At 43.3% G+C, this 21,836-nt stretch overlaps 1 protein-coding gene across 1 annotated transcript in view; it reads left to right on the top strand.

Moving 5' to 3' along the window:
- The first annotated feature begins 10,551 nt into the window (after positions 1-10,551).
- The window catches only part of KDELR2 (KDEL endoplasmic reticulum protein retention receptor 2), a 32,020-nt gene continuing 20,735 nt past the window's right edge, over positions 10,552-21,836 (top strand). The window contains exon 1 of the mRNA XM_073591031.1: positions 10,552-10,852. Within this exon, the coding sequence (XP_073447132.1) occupies positions 10,762-10,852 (91 nt within the window). The 5' untranslated portion in view covers positions 10,552-10,761. The remainder of the gene's footprint in view (positions 10,853-21,836) is intronic.

Genomic DNA, 21,836 nt, shown 5'->3' with positions numbered 1-21,836 from the left:
CTTCAAAAGTACCAGTGTACAGTTGGCCAACAAGACGGAGCTTGGTATAATCCATCGGAAGGTTCCAGGTGAAGGTCCTACCAGCTTCAGGCAAGCTGAGTCAACTACGGAAGAAGTTCTTCCCCCGTCACCCCTGGCCATGATCGGGCCGGAATTTTTCACCGTCATGGGAGAATTTGTATCAAAATTACAGAAGGGCAATCCAGTGTGTTCTGGGGCTGGATACCGCAGCTGAGAACTTTCTCTGGGAAACAGCCTGTGCCCACTGGAGAGGAAGAGTATGAAGTCTGGATGGAACAGGCTATGCAGGCCCTAGAAGAGTGGGACTTGCCAGAGGCCCAAAAGAAGCAACGCATCAGCGAGAATTTGCAGGAATCCGCTGCTGAGGCTATCAGGAACTTGAGATTTAGTAACACAACCTGTACAGCTTATGACTACCTGGCCATGTTACAGAAGGAGTTTGGGCGGACAGAGAAAGCAGCTGACCTGATCTATCAATTTGAACATGCCCTTCAACGCCAAGGTGAATGCCTGTCTGAATACATCAGATGGCTGAACAAGATGCTATACCAGATTGTGCTAAAAAAAGGGATGATGCCTTCTGCCACAGACCAGGTCAGAATACAGCAAATACTAAAGGGGGCCCTACGCTCTGACCCAGTCTGTCTTCAGTTGAAGACCTCTGCGGGTGTTATGTTCCTAAAATACCCTGATCTCTCAGTGACATCAGGGTATTTTAGGTAGTGAGAGAAGAAGAGACCATGTTCGATGACAAGCAAGTAGCTGTTCGCCCAGCCTCTACATCCCTGGCTGAAGTCGGTCCGTGGGGGCAGTGGAGCAAAGCTCTGAAATAGCCACCCTAAAGTCTCAAATGGCACAGATACTGGAGATGATGACCTTGTTGGCAGCGGAAGTCACCAAGACAACTGGTGAGGGTGGCACAGAGACAGGAGTGCCTCCGAATCCATCTACTGCTTCTGGCCAGAAGCTGATGAATAATGAAGCCTGCTTCAATTGCAGAGGAGTTGGACATCATCGACGAGTATGCCCAAGCACAGTGAAGCCTGAAACACAATACCGAAAGCCGGCGGGAAACTCCAGAGGGCCCCGGTGAAGGAATCAACTGGGTGCCCATCTACATTAGCTAGCTCCAAAAAAACCAATGAGGCAAGGAGACCGCAGCGGGAGTCCAAACCCCTGCAGAGGGCTCCCGTTGTTGCCTCCAAGCAACCCAGTGTCCCATTTCCTTTGACCCATGCTACCTGGCGTTGGAGAGTCAGTGCACACCAGACTAAAGAGAGACTAAAGCCAGATCAGAACTTCCGCAAGAAAGGAGTGCGAATACAAACTACTGAACAGGCCAAGTCTGCCACTTCCCTCAAATTCCCTGCCAAGCTGGTGGGGCCCTCTCCGGTTGTCTCCATCCAAGTTGAGGGAATCTATACTAAGGCCCTCCTGGATACTGGAGCTCAAGTGAGCTCTACAGAGACTTCTATGACAGGCACCTCAAACACCTGCCATTACAGAAGTTAGAAGAGCTAGAGATATGGGGCATTGGGACTCAGAACTTCCCTTATGATGGTTTTCCACCAGTCAAGCTGACCTTCGATCCCTCCGTAGCTGGGAAAGCTGAGACCTTTGACACTTTGGCAGTGGTCTGTCCTCGCCACCAGGGGCTGATAAAAGTTCCCTCATCATAGGGACTAATACTAATCTTGTCAAAAGACTGTTGACACCTCTTGTCCAGGAGCAGGACACTACGACTACAAGTGTACACCCTATGTTGAGACAAGCCTATCAGCGCCTGGTACAAGAACAGAAGGCCCCAGCTGAAGGAGTGGGGATGATTTGGTGTCTGGACCGGAGTGAGAAGCCTGGTGAAGTGGCCTGTTTTTACGGGCATCTGTCAAGCTGACTTGGAGGCAACCAGGCCCTTTTGTCCTCCTTGAAGCATATGTACAGAAAGAAGAAATGGGAGTAGAGATGCTTCCCAAAATGATTTCAACCAAAGCATTGCAAAGGAACCATGGGAGGATCTCGGTCAGTGTCCGCAACAAAACGGCCTCGCCAGTGAAGATGCCAGCTCGGATGTTGCTGGGACAAGTGAACCCAGTCTCACCGTCTGATTTGGTGGGGGGAGAGAAGAATGGAATCCCCGTCGAGAAATTCTATCCGAAGAACACTCCTCTCTCACCTGAATGGAAAGAAAGAGCCAAGATTCAGCTCTTGAGATGGCAGGCCGCATTCTCCAAGAGTGAATTCGATGTGGGGTGTGCAAAGAGTGCCAAACACTGGATCCGTCTACAAGAGGACAAGCCGTTTAGAGAGAGAGTACGATGGATTCCTCTAGGAGACTTGGAAGACCTGCGTGAACAATTGGCAGAATTGAAGAGAGCTGGTAACATCCGAGAGTCCTGAAGTCCATACGCTTCCCCGATAGCAGTGGTGACAGCTTTGTATTGACTACAGAACGCTGAACTGGAGGACCATTCTCGACCACCCCACCACCCCACGGATAGAAGACGCTTTGCAGAGCCTGTCAGGAGCCAAGTGGTTCAGCGTACTGGACCTGAAGAGCTGGTACTATCAAATCCCCATGCATCCCAAGGACAGGGAGAAGACCGCCTTTATCACCCCAGTGGGGTTCTTTGAGTTCGATTGCATGCCTCAGTGTCTATCTGGTGCCCCAGCCACTTTCCAAAGGCTCATGGAGAAGACAGTAGGGGACATGAACTTGATAGAGGTGTTGGTGTACTTAGATGACATCATCATCTTTGGGAAGACCTTAGAAGAACACGAAGACCGCCTGGAGAAGGTTCTAAAAAGACTCTATGATGAGCGGTTGAAGCTGTCCCTGGAGAAATTCCAGTTTTATCAACCATCGGTCAACTACCTTGGTCATATCGTATCTGTCGACGGAATGGCCACAGACCCCCAGAAGCTGGAAGCTGTCACCTCCTGGCCAAAGCCCACTAATGTGACTGAACTCAGGTCATTTCTGGGATTCTGCTCCTATTACAGAAGGTTCGTTGAGGGATTCGCCAACTCAATGAGCTACTGAAAAATGGGGAGGAAGACGATGACCCAACAAAGCCAGTTAGACCAGTTGGAGGGCCCAGAAAACCCAGAGAGTCCATTCAGGAACAGTGGACTACCCAATGTGAAGAGGCCTTCAGGCAGCTGAAATGGAGCCTAAACACGGCTCCAGTTCTGGCTTATGCAGACACAACCAAGCCATATGAACTCCATGTTGATGCCAGTAGAGATGGGCTAGGCGGGGTGCTATATCAAGAACACGGCGGCCACTTGCGGCCAGTCGCTTATGTGAGTCAGACCTATAACATAGTGTGACACATATACAATCTGAAAAGCTGCACACCCCGTATAATAAGTTATTGTAAAAAGAAAAAGAAAATTCCCCGTGGTTTTTTTTTAGCAGCAATTATGAGTCAGCAAAAATATATGTAAAATATATAAATGATTTTATTGTCAAAAAAAGAGAGAAAACAAATAAACAATATACACACAAAGGTAAAACATGAGCTCTGGGTGTGTACAATGCGAGACTGGAAGATTATGAGAGGGAGAAACAAAATCATGGCAATACCATCAGGGTAGAAAAAGAAATAAATTATTTAATGTATCAACCTACAATCAATAAGATGTGGTTGTACTGTCCGATGTTCGGAACAAAGCCCCAATGCATTTTGACCTATATATTTACGGTCTTCCTCAGGGGGTTCTTGTGTTTCTACAATTACATCAAAAGACAGTTGTTAATGATGTGAAATATAATGTACAATCATGATCATTTATGCATGTTTCATATGTGAAGGCACAATGGTAATTGCTTCATATTTACCCCTCCATCAAAAAAGCTCCAGAGACTTCGTATTAAAACAAACACACATGAGACAGACAGTTGATTTTCCCACTGATGGTCTTGAAGGCTGCTGGGGAGCCACCCCCACCTCAGCCCTGTAAGGGGTTGCCTGGGCTGCAGGGCTTACAAGTGGCCACAGGTTCAAAAGGAGAGAGGAGTGGGGGCCATGGGCACCTGAAAGTCATCACAATGGAAGTAATTAATATATTATGTACGTTTTGTCTATATGATAGGAAGTCAAAAAGAATAGCGCTGAAAGGGCCTAATTGTGAGAAGGAGTAAAAAACTCAAATCCCAGTATATAAATGCTAGTGGCGCATAATACCTAAAATGCTGTTTTATATTAGGTGTCTGGTGTAAAGTGTTATATAAAATGTTCGTATATATACCAATGAATGATTAAAAAATATTGGGGTGAAAGCAATAATTTCCGTACAGAATCAAATATTATTTTTAAAAATTAAATGAATAGGTGAGGTGTTGAAATAAATGTAAAAAGATTGATGGGGTGATTAAAAAATGAGAAAGTGAGATGACAAAAGGGTATACTGTGATGGTGAGTGTTATGTGTGGAGCTGTGTGATCCCAAAAATATTGGGAATATAAAACATGTTAAAAACAAGTGCTGAGAAAAAAAGAATATATATAATATAATAATGGTGAGAAGTGAAAAATACCAAATAATGGTGAGGAATGTGCTCAAAAAACACTGAAGTGCTAGGTAGTGCTAAAGTGAAAGTGAAACAGTTTTACTAAGTACCTGACTGCATATAAAAGTAATTAGGACTCTGTGGTCCCTGTGATGGGAAACACCAGGTCCAAAATTGTGAATGAATATAAATGGTTAAAAGCTCTGAAATGAAAAGGAGCACAAAAAATATTAGGACAATAAAAGAGTTGTATGGGACAGAAGTGGTGCTTTAACACCATCCACTGCCTCATTCTTACCTAGTGATCAGTAAGTGCAAATGCTCAGCTGGTTGGGGATCAACTGAAGAGACTCCTCATGTCAGCACCTCCTGTTATATCTCCATTTTAATTATGTGATGACTAACAGGTGACCCGGCCCCCACTAATGACCCCCCCAAGAGGAAGAAGCACCACCTGGCCGCCGAGTGCGGCCCATCTGTGGCCACCTCAGCGTTCCGGAAGGCTAAAGTGTCCCGGACTCTTCCGTCACCTCCGACGCAATGAGCGTGACAGGAGATGAGCCGTGCGCATGCGCGGTAGGAATGATCCCCCTGAAACAGGGGATCAAACCGTGCATGCTGCGCACTCCCTCATTCTCCAGTCCGACGGCGAATACGGAACGCCACCAGCCGTAATAGAGCTCCCCATAGTGGGTGATGTTGACACTGCGGGTGCTACTTAGGGAGAGGAATGTGGAACATCCCCCCACCCTGCCAGGAAGCCCCACGGCGTAAGGGAAACCCCACAGAGGCCAAGGGAGAACGATGCCGCAGCAGTCCAGACTCCTGGAATAAAGGGAAAATATTTTAATAAAATTATCTCATCAAATTCCATATATATCCATTTTGGTGGTCAAAAAGTGTCCAATTGAACAAAAAATTCATCTTATTGTTATAGTTATATATTTATTACTCTCTTTTAAACCTAATTTATTACAGAAAGTTAATTTATTGGTTGCAGTAAATAGGTAAATGAAATAAGGTGCATTATGTAAATTCTTAATGGCAATTTAAGTATTAATAATCCAGAGCACAGAGACACCCCCATTTTTAAAACTCATATCCATGAATGCATAAATTTAGCAGACATACATATTTATGTATTGCCAAATTGGGAAAAACCCAATTTCATATCCTGTTAGTAAACAGTAATTTATTGAGACATATATATAAGACATAAAACTCTTTCCATTGGCGATGGTCAATGAAAATGCAATCATGGGTAGAATTCCAAGGAAGGCATCCCTACACTCTGTCCATCTACACCCATTCCCCTGGTCATGCAATCCTAGCTGGTTTTTCCCGAGCTGTAACCCTTGAGAAAGGGAACATATGAAATTGATTCATTAAGGCCTGGGTATGTAGTGGCCCCAAGCCTATATATCCATTTCTGTTCAATTTGTAACAGCCTTTTGTTCCAATCGCCGCCCCTCGCCGGAATATGTATCCGGTCAAGGGCGGCGAAGGCAACCTTCGGCATTCTATAATGGTGCTGTGTCAACAGGTGCCTTCCAAGGGGGAGATAGATATTACCTATCTCCATGCTATAAATATGTTTAGATGTTCTACACCAAAACCTTTGCCTCGTTTTGCCCACATAAAATGCGCCGCACTCGCAAGTCATTAAATAGACAACTGCTGGAGTTTGGCAATCTACAAAATGCTTCGGTTTGAAGACCTGACCATTAGGAAGGGTGAAAACTTTCTCCTTTCTGATCCATGGGCAATGAGCGCAATGTCCACATAGAAAAGTTCCATATATTGAACAGTGTTTTTTCTTGGTCCTCCGATATTCGCTTTTTACCAATTTGTCTTTTAAGGACGCGGCTTTTTTAAAAGTGATAGAAGGAACTGGAGAAATAAAGTGCTTTACTGTCTCATTGTCCGTTAAAATGGACCAGTGTTTCTCAATGATATTCCGAATTTGTTTATGTTGTCATGAAAAGCGCATAATAATGCGCATGGGATCTGTTTTTTTTTCTTATTTTTCGTCTGGGGTTTAAACAGTAAAGTTTTGCGTGTTTTTGCAATGGTTCAATTATAAGCTTTGCATAAGCAGGAACGACTGTACCCTCTCTCTAGTAGGCGACTCTGAAGTTTGTCAGCCTCCATCTTGAATAATGTTTCATTGGAACAATTTCTCCGTAAACGGAGATATTGTCCATATGGGGTGGAATTTTTTAAGGGACTTGGATGGAAGCTCTCCGCATGCAATACAGTATTGCCTGCTGTGCTTTTTCTGTAAAGTGTGCCGGTTATATTTCCTTGTGTATCGCATTCTAGATTTAACATCTAGAAAAGTCACAGAACTGACATCGTAGCTCATAGTAAATATTAGATTAAAATTGTTTATATTAATACGATCAAAAAACTCAATCAGAATGTTCTCAGGACCCTCCCATATGATGAAGATGTCATCGATGTACCTGAGCCACGTTATAACATGGCCCAGGTACATCACAAGATCCTCGTCACTGAAAAGTGACCGCTCCCACTCCCCCAGGTACAGATTGGCGTAGGATGGGGCACAACGTGTCCCCATCGCTACGCCCTGCACCTGGAGGTAGTGGGAGTCGTCAAAGCAAAAATAGTTATTATTGAGAATGTGGTCAAGTCCGCTCAAAATAAAGTTATTAAGAGCGTTGTTGTAACGTGATCCCTGCTGCAATACCTTCTGGATAGCTAAAAGTCCTTTCTCATGTGGGACCGAGAAATATAGGGCTTCCACATCTATTGTGCCGAAATTGAATTTCCTGACAGTCTTAATTAATTTATCAAATAAAAGCAAAAAATACCGCGCTATGAGCACAAAACTGAAATAAAAGTGCAGCTGCAACAAAAAAACACAAATATCGGTGTAGCAAACAGAAACAAGAAGAATAATAAGTGCGCTTGCAATATAATGATGATAAAACTTATGTGTAAGATTATTAAATCACAAAGCGATGGTGAAAGTTCTTAAGGCATAAAGAAAGTCCATTCATTAATAAAAGTTCAGTGAAAAAAATTTAATTTAGTGAATCCAATAAACGGGAATCCAACATCCAAAAATCAGCCACATCCATCCATATAAGAGGGAAGGTGAAAGGATGGGATGTGAGGGGAACTTCCAGACTCCAGGTGCATCCAGGTAACAGTGAGATTGAACGCTTACCAGAGTTGATGGACCTCCTCTGTGGCAAGGTCGGACACACGAGCAGATACTACCCTCTGCAGGGATAGGCGAACTCCCACGTCAGGATCCTCAGATGTTTGTAGTATTCCCAGAGCAGGCAGGTCACTCTCCTCTGCCGCCAGTTCCTGCATTGTCAGACAAAATCTGAATTGGAGAAAAAAATCTGTGATTAGAGCCAGAGGCTCTAATAGGCTTCAAAAAAGGCCCACCCAGTTGTGTGACAATAGCGAATAAGTATTGGTTGTTTATAGCAAGACGATTCATCAATTTTGGCTCCCGCTGCCTCAGCAAAGCCTATGAGAATGGGGAGGGAGCCGCTACAGACGGGCACAGCACTGGATAGATGGCATTATGGTAAACAATGTTTAGGCTTTAGAACCACTTTAACCACTTCCAAGCCGCTCGCCATCGTTATACGTCGGTACTTTAATGTTAAATAGCAGCAGATAGCTGCCATAACCCCGGTATTTTCTTAAACGGCAGGCGGTCCGCTTTAAGATAAAAGTGGTCTCCACGGCGGGTTCACCACGAGATCACTTTTATCGGCAGCAGAAGAAAGCGCCCCCACCCCCTCCCGCTAGAGCCATCGAAAGCCGCAGAGACGATCCGATCCTTTCCCCTGAGAGGCAGGAGGTTGAGTGAGGGAATGATGGCCCCCACTCGACTCAATGCCGTTGGATGACAGAAGCGACGTCAAACATCCCATCTGCCCAACGGCCAGCGCAAGGTACAGTGTAGTAGAAAGAGGAATAATAGTAATATTAAAAATCACTATTACTAAGTCTGTATCATAAGATCATTAGTCCATAGGAAAAACATTAGTCCAAGGATAAAAGTATAATAATGAGATGACAAGGGCTCCTGCTGTCCTCAGAGAGCTGACTCTGTACACAGAAATAAAAAGGGGAACACTGGAAGCGCCACCTAAGTGCAGTATTAAAAGCTGATTTTAATGGCAAGGCATACAAGCACATTTACAAGAGGTCAGAAAAGCACATGCTCATCTGTGTTAGTGGTCCCGGGGGCTCCTCATGTCCGGAAGGGGCTCCTGGTACATGGCTGTGTTGATAGCAGGTCCGCAGCACATCCTGTGGCCACAGGAGAGAGACCGGAACCAGCGTGGAATGCACAGAAGTGACATTAAAGGGCACAGGATCACATCCGGAAGGAAGAAGGACTGGCAGACTACGCACTCGGAGCATCAGCTCCTTCTATTGGCCTGGGGTGGCAGTGACTCAACAGAACTATTAATATGTCCATGCCGTGGGACAACAAATCACAGCGTGGACTTATCTCTGGGCAGCCACACTGAGAAAACAAAATTGTTTAAACTGATCTTGACACATTAACCCCATTGCAACCATTTAGAAGAATTTGTCCGTGCTGTGATTTGTTGTTCCACAGCACGGACATATAAATAGTACTGTTGAGTCACTGCCACCCCAGGCCAATAGAAGGAGCTGATGCTCCGAGCGTGTAGCCTGCCAGTCCTTCTTCCTTTCCTGTGACAGCTCCTCCAGGTGTGATCCTGTGACCCGTGTAAAAATAACAAAATAAAAAGTAAAATAAATAAGAAAAAAAAATCTAAAGCGCCCCGTCCCCACGTGCTCGTGCGCAGAAGCAAACGCATATGTAAACGGTGTTCAAACCACACATGTGAGGTAATGCTGCGATCGTTAGAGCGAGAGCAATAATTCTAGCAAAAGACCTCCTCTGTAACTCAAAACTGGTACCTGTAGAAATTTTTAAACGTCACCTATGGAGATTTTTAGGTGTCAAAGTTTGTCGCCATTCCACGAGCAGGCGCAATTTTGAAGCATGACATGTTGGGTATCAGTTTACTCAGTGTAACATTATCTTTCACAATATAAAAAAAATTGGGCTAACTTTACAGTTTTCTTATTTTTTAATTCAAAAAAGTGTATTTTGTCCAAACAAATTGCCTTTGTAAGACCGCTGTGCAAATACGGTGTGACATAAAGTATGGCAATGACTGCCATTTTATTCTCTAGGGGGTCTGAAAAAAATATATAAAATGTTTGGGGGTTCTAAGTAATTTTCTAGCAAAAAAATGATTTTAACTTGTAAACACCAAGTGTAAAAAATAGGTCTTGTCCTTAAAGGGGTTGTAAACCCTCATGTTTTTTCACCTTAATGCATCCTATGCATTAAGGTGAAAAAACTTCTGTCACTGTCCAGCCTCCCCCCGTTTTACTCACCTGAGTCCTGTATTCCACCCGCCGGTGATGCGCTCTTCCCCTCTGTCTCAGCTCAGATTGGATAGATTGATAGCAGCGCAGCCATTGGCTCCCGCTGCTGTCAATCAAATCCAATGACGCAGCCATCGGGGGGCGGGGCTCGAGCCCTACATTCGGCGTCTATAGACGTAAATGCTGGACTCGGGCGCGCGCCCAAAGGTAGCCCCCCTGGAGAGCGCTTCTCCTAGGGGGTTATACGATGTGGGGAGGAGCTACCAATGATCAGGGCCACTCTGTGCAAAAGAACTGCACAGTGGAGGTAAATATGATATGTTTGTTATTTAAAAAAATAAAAAAACGAAGGCTTACAATCACTTTAAGTGGTTAAATCCCACGTGTGCTTTATTCTCGGTTTTCATTAGTAAGAAATGTTTATACAATGTAAGAAAACGATTTATCCTGGGATTGTCCCTGGCAGGAAGCTCCAGCAGTGAAGTGACAGGGTCAAAACAAAAAAGTGCTGCAGAACATTCTAGGACCCACGTTGGCTTTAAGGGGCGTGGCTACCACCTTGGCAAGCCGCGGGACGGGGGGGCGTGGTTCGAGGTCGGATTGCGGCGCGTCATTGTGCCTGAGCGCTGTGTCCCGGCGTGCATTGCGCACGCTGCAGTTAGGCCACGTCCCCGGGCCACGTAGCTCGGCTCTCGCCATTTTAACGGATTGAAGTGAGCGGCTGCAGCGTCAGAGGTAGTCTGCGCGGCCCCGGGTCACCTGTGCCCAGTCTTCTCCCCCTGCTCACCCGCCTCTCCGCACACCATGAACGTATTCCGACTCACCGGGGATTTGTCCCATCTGGCAGCCATCATCATCCTGCTGCTGAAGATCTGGAAGAGCCGATCCTGTGCCGGTAAGTGGTGCCATTGGAGGGAACACCGGGCATTGCCCTCACGGGGCCAAACTTTCCTGTCCCCCCCCCCCCCCCGACCTACCTACAAGACCACTTCCACCTGTGATCACTTACCTGCAGTGGGAAGTATTCCAGGACGGGGCTGTCATTGGAGACACTCCATTCCTTCTATCCTCTATGGGCTCAGTGGGGATCCCTCCACACAGCTCCACTCATCCATTGATCGCCTCTGCCATACATTGGACTATTGCTGGGCTGCACAGTGTGCTCCAGTGCTGGGACTTGTAGTTCTCCATGCAGGAACAGCTGATGATGACCAGTCAGATCCCTGCTCTATACAGTCTATGAATTTGGCATACACTATACAATCTGATTGTACAATCTCCTTTAGACTCCATTCACATTTGAGCATCTTTCTCCAGCACATTTTTAATTGCCCCTTTTATTTTTTTTTTCTCCAGACTTGAGTGGTTTTACTTTAGCCAATGGAAAGCTGGTTACTAGGCAGAGGAGAGGCAAGCAGTTTCTTAAAAAAAAAAAAAAAAAAAAAAAAAAAAAAATGAACATTTCCAGTTCTTTTTCATGCTGTTAATGTCAAAGAATGCACAAGATTGCCCTGATGAAGCTCACATACTCTTCTAGTGATGAGCTTTAAGCTGTGTGATGCTCAGGTGTTTGATGGGAAGTCACCGAAAATCTTGAGCGCTAACAAATCGTTCAGGTGTGAATGGGGTCTGTAATATGAGGACCGACCTGAACAACCCATTTCAATTAGATCAGACAGGTCTTTGCATTCTGTGGTTGATGGTGTATACACCCTACAATCTGATTGTACAATCTTTAAACTAAAGCCATGCGCATTCGTGAGGAGGCGACCTAGTCACCAACTCCTCTTGATTGGGAAGGTTTGTGTTCAATCAGTACATGCAACCATCGCTTTCATTGCTGATCAGTGTAGTCTGTCAGCTGAGGAGTCATGCTGTCAGAATACAGTAGCACAGCAGTGAGGATTCCTCCATCCACCTGGAATGTTTATCAAAAAATTGCATTCTCTATGGCCAGCTTTACCATTAACTTTGCAAGGGCCTGATCTGATACAAACGAAATGGGTTCTTTCGGTAGGTGCTCTCTAAAGGAGATTGTACAATCAGATTGCATAGTTTATGGGCAGCTTAAACCTCACTGTACACATTGGGTGTACAATCTCCTTTTTGATTTACCAACAGCTATGTAGTGCAAGGGCCTACTTGATTGGCAGGTGCTCATATTACGTTGTATAGTCAGATTGCAACATGTATGGCGGCCCTTACTCTTTGGTCATCAGAATTGTTTTAGATAGGAGGTAGGGGCTGATCACATAGTGAAGCTGTGTTCACTTTGTATACCCAATTGTGGTAGAGAAACTTTTTTTTTTTTTTCCCCTCTGCACTTGTAAGTGACCACAGCTAAGAGCCCAACCACCTCCCTTTAGTAGTAAGCATGTAGTAGATATCTAGAAGCTCACGTATACAATATATGCATGCAGTGATTCTGGCTGTAGATATCAGCAGGTGGAGTCTGTTAATAAGTGAATTGAAAGATGCTTGGGACAAACAACTCTATACTCGGGTAGAAAAAGAAATCGATCAAATAGTGGCAGACTTGATGGACCTTTTCTGTGTTTCTTAACATTAACATCTTGTAGCCATTCTGATTGCAGACGTAAATAGAAGTGTTAATAGCGTTGTGTGTTTTTTATATTGCTGTGCTGCTTGGGTGGAAGTAGCCGGGGTGAAGGTTACCTGTGTGTGTGTGTGTGTGTGTGTGTGTGTGTGTGTTGATCTCTATATAAAGAAATCCCTCTGCTCAGTGATCTGAATGGCCAGTGGTGTGCAGGCAGTGTTGTGCACGCTCATCACTCTGAGCTGGAAGTCAATGAATCAGTGCTACACTAAGTGATGGGCTCTGGACTGTGTGTGTGGATCTGACGTGGCAGCCGGCTGTAAGGCGTGGTGAGCCTGTAATCCCATGGAATGCCGTTATTACATGTCGGATGCAGATGATTGGAATAGTTATTGGGATCATTCTCACAGCCCTCCTCTCCTCCCGGATGTCACCAGACGTGTGCCACAGCCATCTGGGACAATGTTGGTTTTTGGATGACTGAGCTAATAGTGAGGAGGATACAGCCACATCATCATCCCTGGGGCTCTACCTGCTGCAGAGTCACCTATCAATACTCTTCAGTCTGATAACATGAACTATTTGCACATTGTACATAATGTGGTCTTTGTTTTATTTCCTTCTTGAAGATCTGGCAGTAACATTACAGTGCTAGCTATTTTGGAGAGGATTTTATTAAATGTTTTTAATTGTGTTTTTTTTTTTTTTTCCACAATGTATGTGATGTAGGACAGTGGTTAGTTTTACTGCTAGTTTTTTTTATTAATGTATATTCTCCCATGATAGAAGCAGGCTTTAAGATTCCTTCTGTTGTGTGGTCACTTCCACTGAACTGTAACGGTTCAAAAAAGGAAAAAAAGTATTTCCTCTTTTGCAGTCAGATTTAAAGTGGAAGTAAACCCATCGATTTCCAGCACGTGCCAGTAATGTAACTGGCACACTGGTTGTGCTCTCAACTAAACTGTCAAACCATCCAATGGCTGGTGTCATAACTGATCACATGTGAAGCACAATAGCAGTTGATGATCAAACCGAGACCAAGATGGCGGCCTCATTGGCTGAAAACGTTAGGAGGGTTTACTTCCATTTTTAGATTCTCTCCCACTATATGTTGTGTTCCCATTCACACAGCATACATTTAAAAGGAATAAAATATTCCTTACATTTCTAGTTTCTTTGGAGTAGAATTATACATGCTGCTCTATAAGCAACTTCTGTTTAGAGTGGCATGTAATATGCAATTGTTAAATACTTTTAAAGAGTTTGGTTTATAAGTCCATTAAGTCTGAAAACATATATATTTTTTTTTTTTTTTTTTGTGTGTCCCATGTGTGTAGGATGCAGAGTTATGTACAGCTTTGACGTTCACTTATCTCTGTAAAAGTGCAGTCAGTGACAAAGGTTACTGTTCTGGCTGGAGGACTGGATCACAGCAGAATACTCGCACTGCAGTTCCCCCATTCGGTGAACATCTTGTACTCTTTTCAACTAATGCAACTAATGCAAGGGGCTCTGTAATTAGAGGGGAAGTTGTGATGTTTATACAGCCCACTTTCACTCTTGGAACAGCTTGCGAGCATTGAAAAAATGTGAGATGTTTGCTGAATGGAGGAACTGGAATGCGAGTGCTCTGCTATGATCCGAATACTCAAATAAACCAGAACTGTAAATCTGCGCCAGACAGTCGCTGCTGACTGCACTGTATGGGGTTAATACAACATTTTTGTATCTAACCTTGCAGACTAGACACTTCTATTTGTGTGGATTTATTTGTACATGTAAAAAAATAGAATTTGGCCAGAGTTCCACTTTAACACACAATATACAACCCAAGTCTTGAAAATGTTAATCCTTTGTTAGGACAGACCCATCTAGTTTCCAAAAGATAATGAGATCTATCCAGCACAGTACAGACCGCGTTCATTATGGTAGACATTAAAGAGAAACTCCTTCCCATTAAATTTAACCTACAGCATGCTGCTTTTATCTAGAAAAAAAACATACCCCCTAGGCCATCATATCCTGCAATATCTTTTTTTTTTTTTTTTTTTTTTTGTCTTTAGGAGCCTGTTGTCTTGTCAAGGATCTTGCTGCAGGAAATGAATGATTTGTCTGGTGCTGTGGGGAAGCCTCCTGGGATATGTGACCTCAGTATCCCAGGAGGCTGCAGGAGGAGGCTTCCTGTCCTGCCTAGGCAAGAATGTAGGAGGAGGTTGATTGGTAGGGGCAGGTTGACCATGTGATAAAAAGTTTGACGCGGTGCCTGGACTGATTCCTGTGATGTCGGATGGGTCACAGGAGTGCAAAACTAATTGCAATCCTGTGACCTATAGGAGAAGCCAAGCCAAACAAGCTCAAGCTAGACTTCTCCTTTTTAAATTGGTTGTAAAGTCAGAAGGTTTTTTATCCTAATGCATTCTATGCATTAATATAAACCTTAAAGTATGCAGCAGCCCCCTAATACTTACTGGAGCCCCATCTCCATCTAGTGATGTGCACGAGTGCCTTGGCCGTCCGGGACACTCCTTTCTGATTGGCTGAGACACAGCAGCGCCGCCATTGGCTCTCGCTGCTGTCAATCAGTCAGTTAGCCAATGAGAGAGAGGACAGGGCTGAATCGAGGCTCCATGTCTTAATGGACACAGAGCTGTGGTTCAGCTCGGGGGGGGGGGGGGCACATAGCAACCTTTTTTCTTTTAGATTTACCAAAACCCTATAATATGAGTTCAAACCTAAACCCTTTCACTTGTATTGCATTACATAGTTGAAGGTAAATCTAAAGGAACTCTAACAACAGAAGTTGTATAGTGTGTATCCAGCTTTAGCCTCACCAAGTTCTACACTTTAGAGTTACTTGAGGTACTCTCATTAGTCGGGGGTTAACAGGTCCTAGTGTGAAAGTCAAGTAGTTTATTTAACAAGAGAAAAGAAAACTGTTAAGTTATTAGACTCAGAGAAGCATTTTTAGGCTGATGGAGGTGATTGAGGCACGCCATTTGTCCTTTAGGTAAAATCACGCAATTCGTTTTGTTATCCCACCTTTGCAGTAGCTATGCAAAGAGGTTGTTGGGTTTCTTTTTCTCTTGGTTTTGTTTTGTTGTGTGGTTTTTTTTTTTTTTTTTTTTATTGCAGCCAAAGGAAGGCAAGGTGAATTTTTACAAATTCACAACTTACTAAAGATTGCCAGAGAACTGCGACAGGCTGTCATGGTGATACATTAGCTTTATTTTTATTTAGTCTATGACCTGGAACAAGGAATTCTTTTCGCTTGGTGGCTGCTTGCATCATGACTCAAAATATTGACACCAGACAGTTCAACAAATGTTTGATTTATTAACTATTTTTGATATAGTAAATTCTGGGATAACTGGTGAGCCCATCACATGAGAAGGAAATGTAGATCGCTATGTACCTAGCTGTACAGATCTGCTGCCTTATTCAACAAACAATGCAAGGATAAAAGTACTAAGCGAGGTAACCTATACCAACCAGTGGTATTTCCCTTGAGTACCAGAACAGAGATTTTTGGATTGAACAGTGTGAGTATTGTGCTTTATGCTTGCCATTGGCTTCTTATGCTGTTTAGTGAATTAAGACTACTGGTGGCCTTTGCTTTTGGAGCATTTTGTAGGTATGTCTTCTGCACCTAACGAGCACGGTGAATAATTAAAATTAGTTTTAAAGACTCAAGGTTTTTTTACCTTCATTCATTCTATGCATGAAGGTAAAAAAAAAAAAACTTGTGCGCTGCAGCCCCCCCATACCTTCTGCCTTATCGTTATCCACCAATGTTCATGAGGGTTTTGCACAGAGAAGCTCTGGTCTTACGCCGGCGCTTCTGTCTCCACCCTTCTGTCAGGTGGCCCCATAGCATGCAGCTTGCTGTGGTGGTGCCCAGGCATGCAAGCTCCTGAGCCATGGCTTTGTCCATTCACACATGGAGCCGTGGCTCAGCCCCACCCTTCCCTCTGTCTCCTGATTGGCTCCCGTTGCTGCCAAAAGTCAGCTGGGAATGTGAGGCCCTGGAGAGGCAAGGCTCTCGTGGACATCACTGGATCAAGAGGGGGCTCAGGTAAGTATAACGGGGGGGGGGGGGGGGGGCTGCTGCATACAGATTTTTTATTTTTTTACCTTCATGCATAGCATGCATGAAGATTAAAACATTTTTTTTGCCTTTACAACCACTTTAACTCCTTCACGCCGACCGTACGCAAACATGCGGCCTCGGCTTGAAGGGATTGTACCGTTTTTGCCTTTAAAAAGAAAAAACAAAAAACGGTCGGCTTTCTTGGGATAACAACTGATGTGGCTAAAAGCCGCAGTGGGAGGGGATGCCGTCGCCTTCCTCAGCTCTCCCAGACTCTCCCATCCCATCGGAAGGCCTGAGCGACCAGCTGGCACATCCACCGACTGGCCAAAGACCCGAATGAAACCAGATTTGGCTTCGATCGGGTCTCTGATCTAGTAACCCGGAAGCGATGTCATGACATCACTTCCAGTTTACTGAAGACTTAAAGGCGCTGAATTAAAAATAAATAAAAGACAGCATTCAAAACGGCTAAACTTGGTGTTTTGAATGCTTTTAAATGTTAATAAGGGATTTGGTGCCTTATAGACCCCAGATCCCTCCATAAAGAGTACCTGTCACTGCCTATTACTGTCACAAGGGATGTTTACATTTCTTGTGACAGCAATTGAAATGTTCCAATTTTTTTTCTTTTTTAAAAGACAGTGTAAAAATAGAAAAAATTAAATTTCAAAGCGCTCCGTGCTCAGGTGCAGCAGCAACTGCATGCGTAAGTCATGCCCACAAATGTAAACGGTGTTCAAACCACACATGTGAGATCGCTGCGATCGTTCGAGTGAGAGCAATAATTCTAGCACAAGACCTCCTCTAACTCGAAATGTGTAACCTGTAGACATTTTTCAAATGTCGCCTATGGAGATTTCTAAGTACCCGTCGTTTGCCGCCATTCCCGAGTGTGCTATTTCAAAGCATGACCTGTTGGGTATCTATTTACTCGGCGTAACATCTCTTACATTATACAAAACAATTTGTGTGTGTGTGTGTGTGTGTGTGTGTGTATATCTATATTTGTTTGGGGGTTCTTTGTATTTTTTTTTTTTTTTTTGCAAATATGTATTTTAACTTGTAAGCAACATGTCAGAAGACTTGGGCATGAAAGGGTTAATATTTAAAGCATCTCCTCAGTACAAAAAATACAGAAGGTAAACTTAACAAAGATGATGATTTTTTTTTTTTTTTTTTTTTTTTTTTTACAATTTGCATGAAACAATGGTCATTTTTGATTGGCATCCCATGATGCTAATGTATATGGACTCTCGGATCCCAGTGAAGACCCCTGTATTAGCTGCTGTTTCCGCAATTCTAGGTATCCTGTTCTCTGGGTGCTCTAGGAAAAAACCTAAACTGAAATGTGGGTTCCTCAAGGTATATCTTTTTTTGAAAAAATAATGGCTTCTGTCTTTTTTTTTAGGTGGAATAGGGAAGCATGGAATTCTGAAAGGATTTTATTGCATGTGGGGTGATTTCCTGTCGTGGTAATAACATGATCAGAAAACTCAGTGCCTGACAACAAAACATACTATACACTACAGCAGGGGAAGGCAAACTCTGCCCGCCAGCTGTTTTGAAACTACAAGACCCCTGACAATCGGGCATGACTCGCAGAGGCTTGATGGGATTTGTAGTTTCACCACAGTTGGAGTGCTGAGGTTGCCGACTCCTGCACTACAGTATAGAGTTGATGATTCCTGATGAGCTTGCTAAAATTCGCTTCATGAAGGGCCCTGTGAGCCCCCTCCTGCCTGACATTCTTAGCTTGGAAGATCGAAGTTGCTGGGTGGAAAGTTGTCACCTGAACAGTGTCTGCATCCAGTCAGGTGCAAACGCTGTTTGGGTATTTTTACAATTGGTGGGCCAGCTGTCCAAATACAATAGCTGCAGTGGGAAATTCATCCAACTGTTTGAACAAAATTATATATATATATATATATATATATATATATATATATATATATATATATATATATATATATATATATATATATATATATATATAATATATTGCTTTGCCCTTCCTATCCAATAAAGAACAAAGAAAATGTATCTTCTATTGCTTTATTCAGTAGCTCTTCTTTATAATTCTTTTGTATAAAATCAATGTTCAAGTTGTTTACAGGCAGTATTTAGCGTGTGATTACAATTGTGACATTCCTAGTATAATGTTTAGTACATGATTCATACATTTTATATAGGTTGGGTTTTGTGAGGATGTTGGATATGTAGCTAAGGGTAGAAAAAAATGTCTTTTTAGATTATCGCAAAGCCCAGTAGAGCCTTCTTAAAGCAGAAGCTATTTATATGGTTCATTTCCATAGTATTGTAAGATGCATAAAAAAATCGAGCTTTGTTGCCCCTCTACACTTTGCAGCATACTCCAGACTAGAGGTCAACCGATATGGGTTTTTCTCTGGCCGATATTTAGAAATCACGGCGGCCGTTGGCCGATATGATGGCTTTTTATTTTTTTTTGGCCAATAATAAATATATATATATATATATATATATATATATATATATATATATATATATATATATATATATATATATATATACATATATATACACACCCCTTTCACACTGGGGTGTTTTTCAGGCGCTTTTGGGCTAAAAATAGCACCTGTAAAGTGCATGAAAAACGGCTACCCTGCAGTCTCAGTGTGAAAGCCTGAGTGCTTTCACACTGAGGCGATGCGTTGGCAGGATGATAAAAAAAAGTCCTGCAAGCAGCATCTTTGGAGCGGTGTATACCGTTTCTCCACCACTCCTGCCCATTGAAATGAATGGGCACCGCTGCCGAAGCGCCTGCAAAGCGATTCAGCAGCAGCCCTGCACAGGCGCATTTAACCCCTTCATCAGCCGCTAGCTGGGTTATAAGCGCCCTGCTAGCAGAGGAATAGCGCCGCTAAAACTAGCAGCGTTTTACTGTCAACACCTGCCCATTCCAGTGTGAAAGCAGCCTTCTAGAGGAAGTAAAGCCTCCTAAAAAATAAAATAAATAAATACACCCTGCAAGGCAAAGGCATAATGAGCTAGTATGCATAGCATACTAGCTCATTATGAATTACTTACCTGAGATCGAAGCCCCGGCATCGGCCCTCGTTCGCCTCCTGATGCCGCCATCTATCCCAGTGTGACTTCCGGGTATCACGGCTCCGGCCAGTAGCAGCACCGGAGCCGCGATACCCGGAAGTTACTCTGGGATAGATGGCGGCGTCAGAGGAGGTCACTCCCACTTACAGCATGATCGCCGTTAGAAACGGCATGCTCAGTGCGCCTGCGCCCGATGTCTACAGCGCATGTTCCGTATACATCAGTGCCGCTATTCCTGCAAATATCTCCTAAACCTTTTAGGTTTTGGGGCTATTTCTTGCACATACAGGTAAGCCTTAATCTAGGCTTACCTGTAGGTTAAAGTGGTTGTAATGGGTTTACAACCCCTATAAGTAATCAGTGATACAGAAAATTTCTTACATTTAAATATTAAACAAAACAAACCTCCAATCAGTTCACTTGTATGTACAATTTAGATTAAAATTAAATATACAAAAACAGGTAATCAAAACTTTTGGATGGAAAAAAAAATGGGCTGACTTTACTGTTTTAGTTGTTTTTAATTCATTAGTGTACTTTTTCCAAAAAAAAATTGCGTTTAAAAGACCTCTGAGCAAATGCCGTGTGACATAAAATATTGCAACAACCGCTATTTTATTCCCTAGGGTCTCTGCTAAAAAAAAAAAAAAAAAGTAAAAAGTATGTATATATGTTTGGGGGTTCTAAGTGATTTTCTAGCAAAAAATACAAGTTTTTTTTACTTGTAAGCAACAAGTGTCAGAAAAGATTGTCTTTAACCGGTTCAATACCGGGCATTTTCACCCCCTTCCTTCCCAGACCAATTTTTAGTTTTCAGCGCTGTCGCACTTTAAACGACTATTGCGCGGTCGTGCGACGTTGTACCCAAGCAAAATTGACGTGCTTTTTTCCCCACAAATAGAGCTTTCTTTTGGTGGTATTTGATCACCTCTGTGGTTTTTATTTTTTGCGCTATAAACAAAAGGAGAGCGACAATTTTGAAAAAAAAAACACAATATTTTTTACTTTTTGCTATAATATCCCAATTTTTTTTTTTTTTTTTTTTTTTTTTTTTAAACAAATTTTTTCCTCAGTTTATACGTATTCTTCTACATATTTTTGATTGGTTTGCGCAAAAGTTATAGCGTCTATAAAATATGGGATAGATTTATGGCATTTTTAAAAAAAAAAAAATATTTTTTTATCTTTTTTACTAGTAATAGCGGCGATCAGCTTTTTTTTTTTTTTTTTCCCCTTTCTTCTTCGTGACTGCGACATTATGGCGGACACTTGACACATTTTTGGGACCATTCACATTTATACAGCGATCAATGCTATAAAATTGCATTGATTACTGTGTAAATGTGACAGGCAGTGAAGGGGTTAACCACTAGGGGGCGGGAAGGGGTTAAATGTGTTTCCTAGGGAATGATTCTAACTGTAGGGGGAGGGGACGCACAAGGGGAGGAGACCGATCAGTGTTCCGCTGTACTGGGAACACAGATCGTTCTCCTCTGAACTGACAGGACGTGGATCTGTGTGTTTACACACACAGATCCACAGTCCGACCCGGTTAACGGGCAATCGCGGGTGCCCGGTGGACATCGCGGCCACCGGGTACACGCACTGGGTCCCGAGCAACGCGGCACGCGCGCACCCCCTAGGCGGCCGGGACCTCGAGGCCGTCATATGACGTCCACCCAGGATGGGAGATCCCATCTGTGGACGTCATTTGACTATAGGCGGGTAGGGAAGTGGTTAAATAGTTAAACTGAAAACTCCTCCAGAAGAGTTCAGTCCATTGAGAAGTATAACCATTGTATCGCTTTTGCTTTTCTCAGACTTGGCAGGCTGCCCAGATAGGAGAGACAAGAGAAGACTTCAGGCAACTTGCATTGACTTCTATTACAGAAGTCATTTGCAAGTCGCGCTGAAGTTTTAAATCTGCCTTTTTTTTATCAGCACAATCGGCCGATGCCGATTAAAAAACACCAAATATCGATCGACCTCCTACTCCAGACTTTTCTACACTTTAATTCTGTGCTCACTCATAAGCTCCATATCACTATTTATCACATTGTCACATAGAGGTTATTCATATTGAGACTCCCAAATTCCACTCTATTTTGGGGATTTGTGATGCAAGTGAGACATGCAATGGTTTAT

The sequence above is a fragment of the Aquarana catesbeiana genome, linkage group LG06 (assembly GCF_042186555.1).
Source record: "Aquarana catesbeiana isolate 2022-GZ linkage group LG06, ASM4218655v1, whole genome shotgun sequence".
In the NCBI taxonomy this organism is placed as follows: Eukaryota; Metazoa; Chordata; class Amphibia; order Anura; family Ranidae; genus Aquarana; species Aquarana catesbeiana.
The sequence above is the reverse complement of the archived record's forward strand: the minus strand, read 5'-3'. Positions and strand labels throughout refer to the sequence as shown.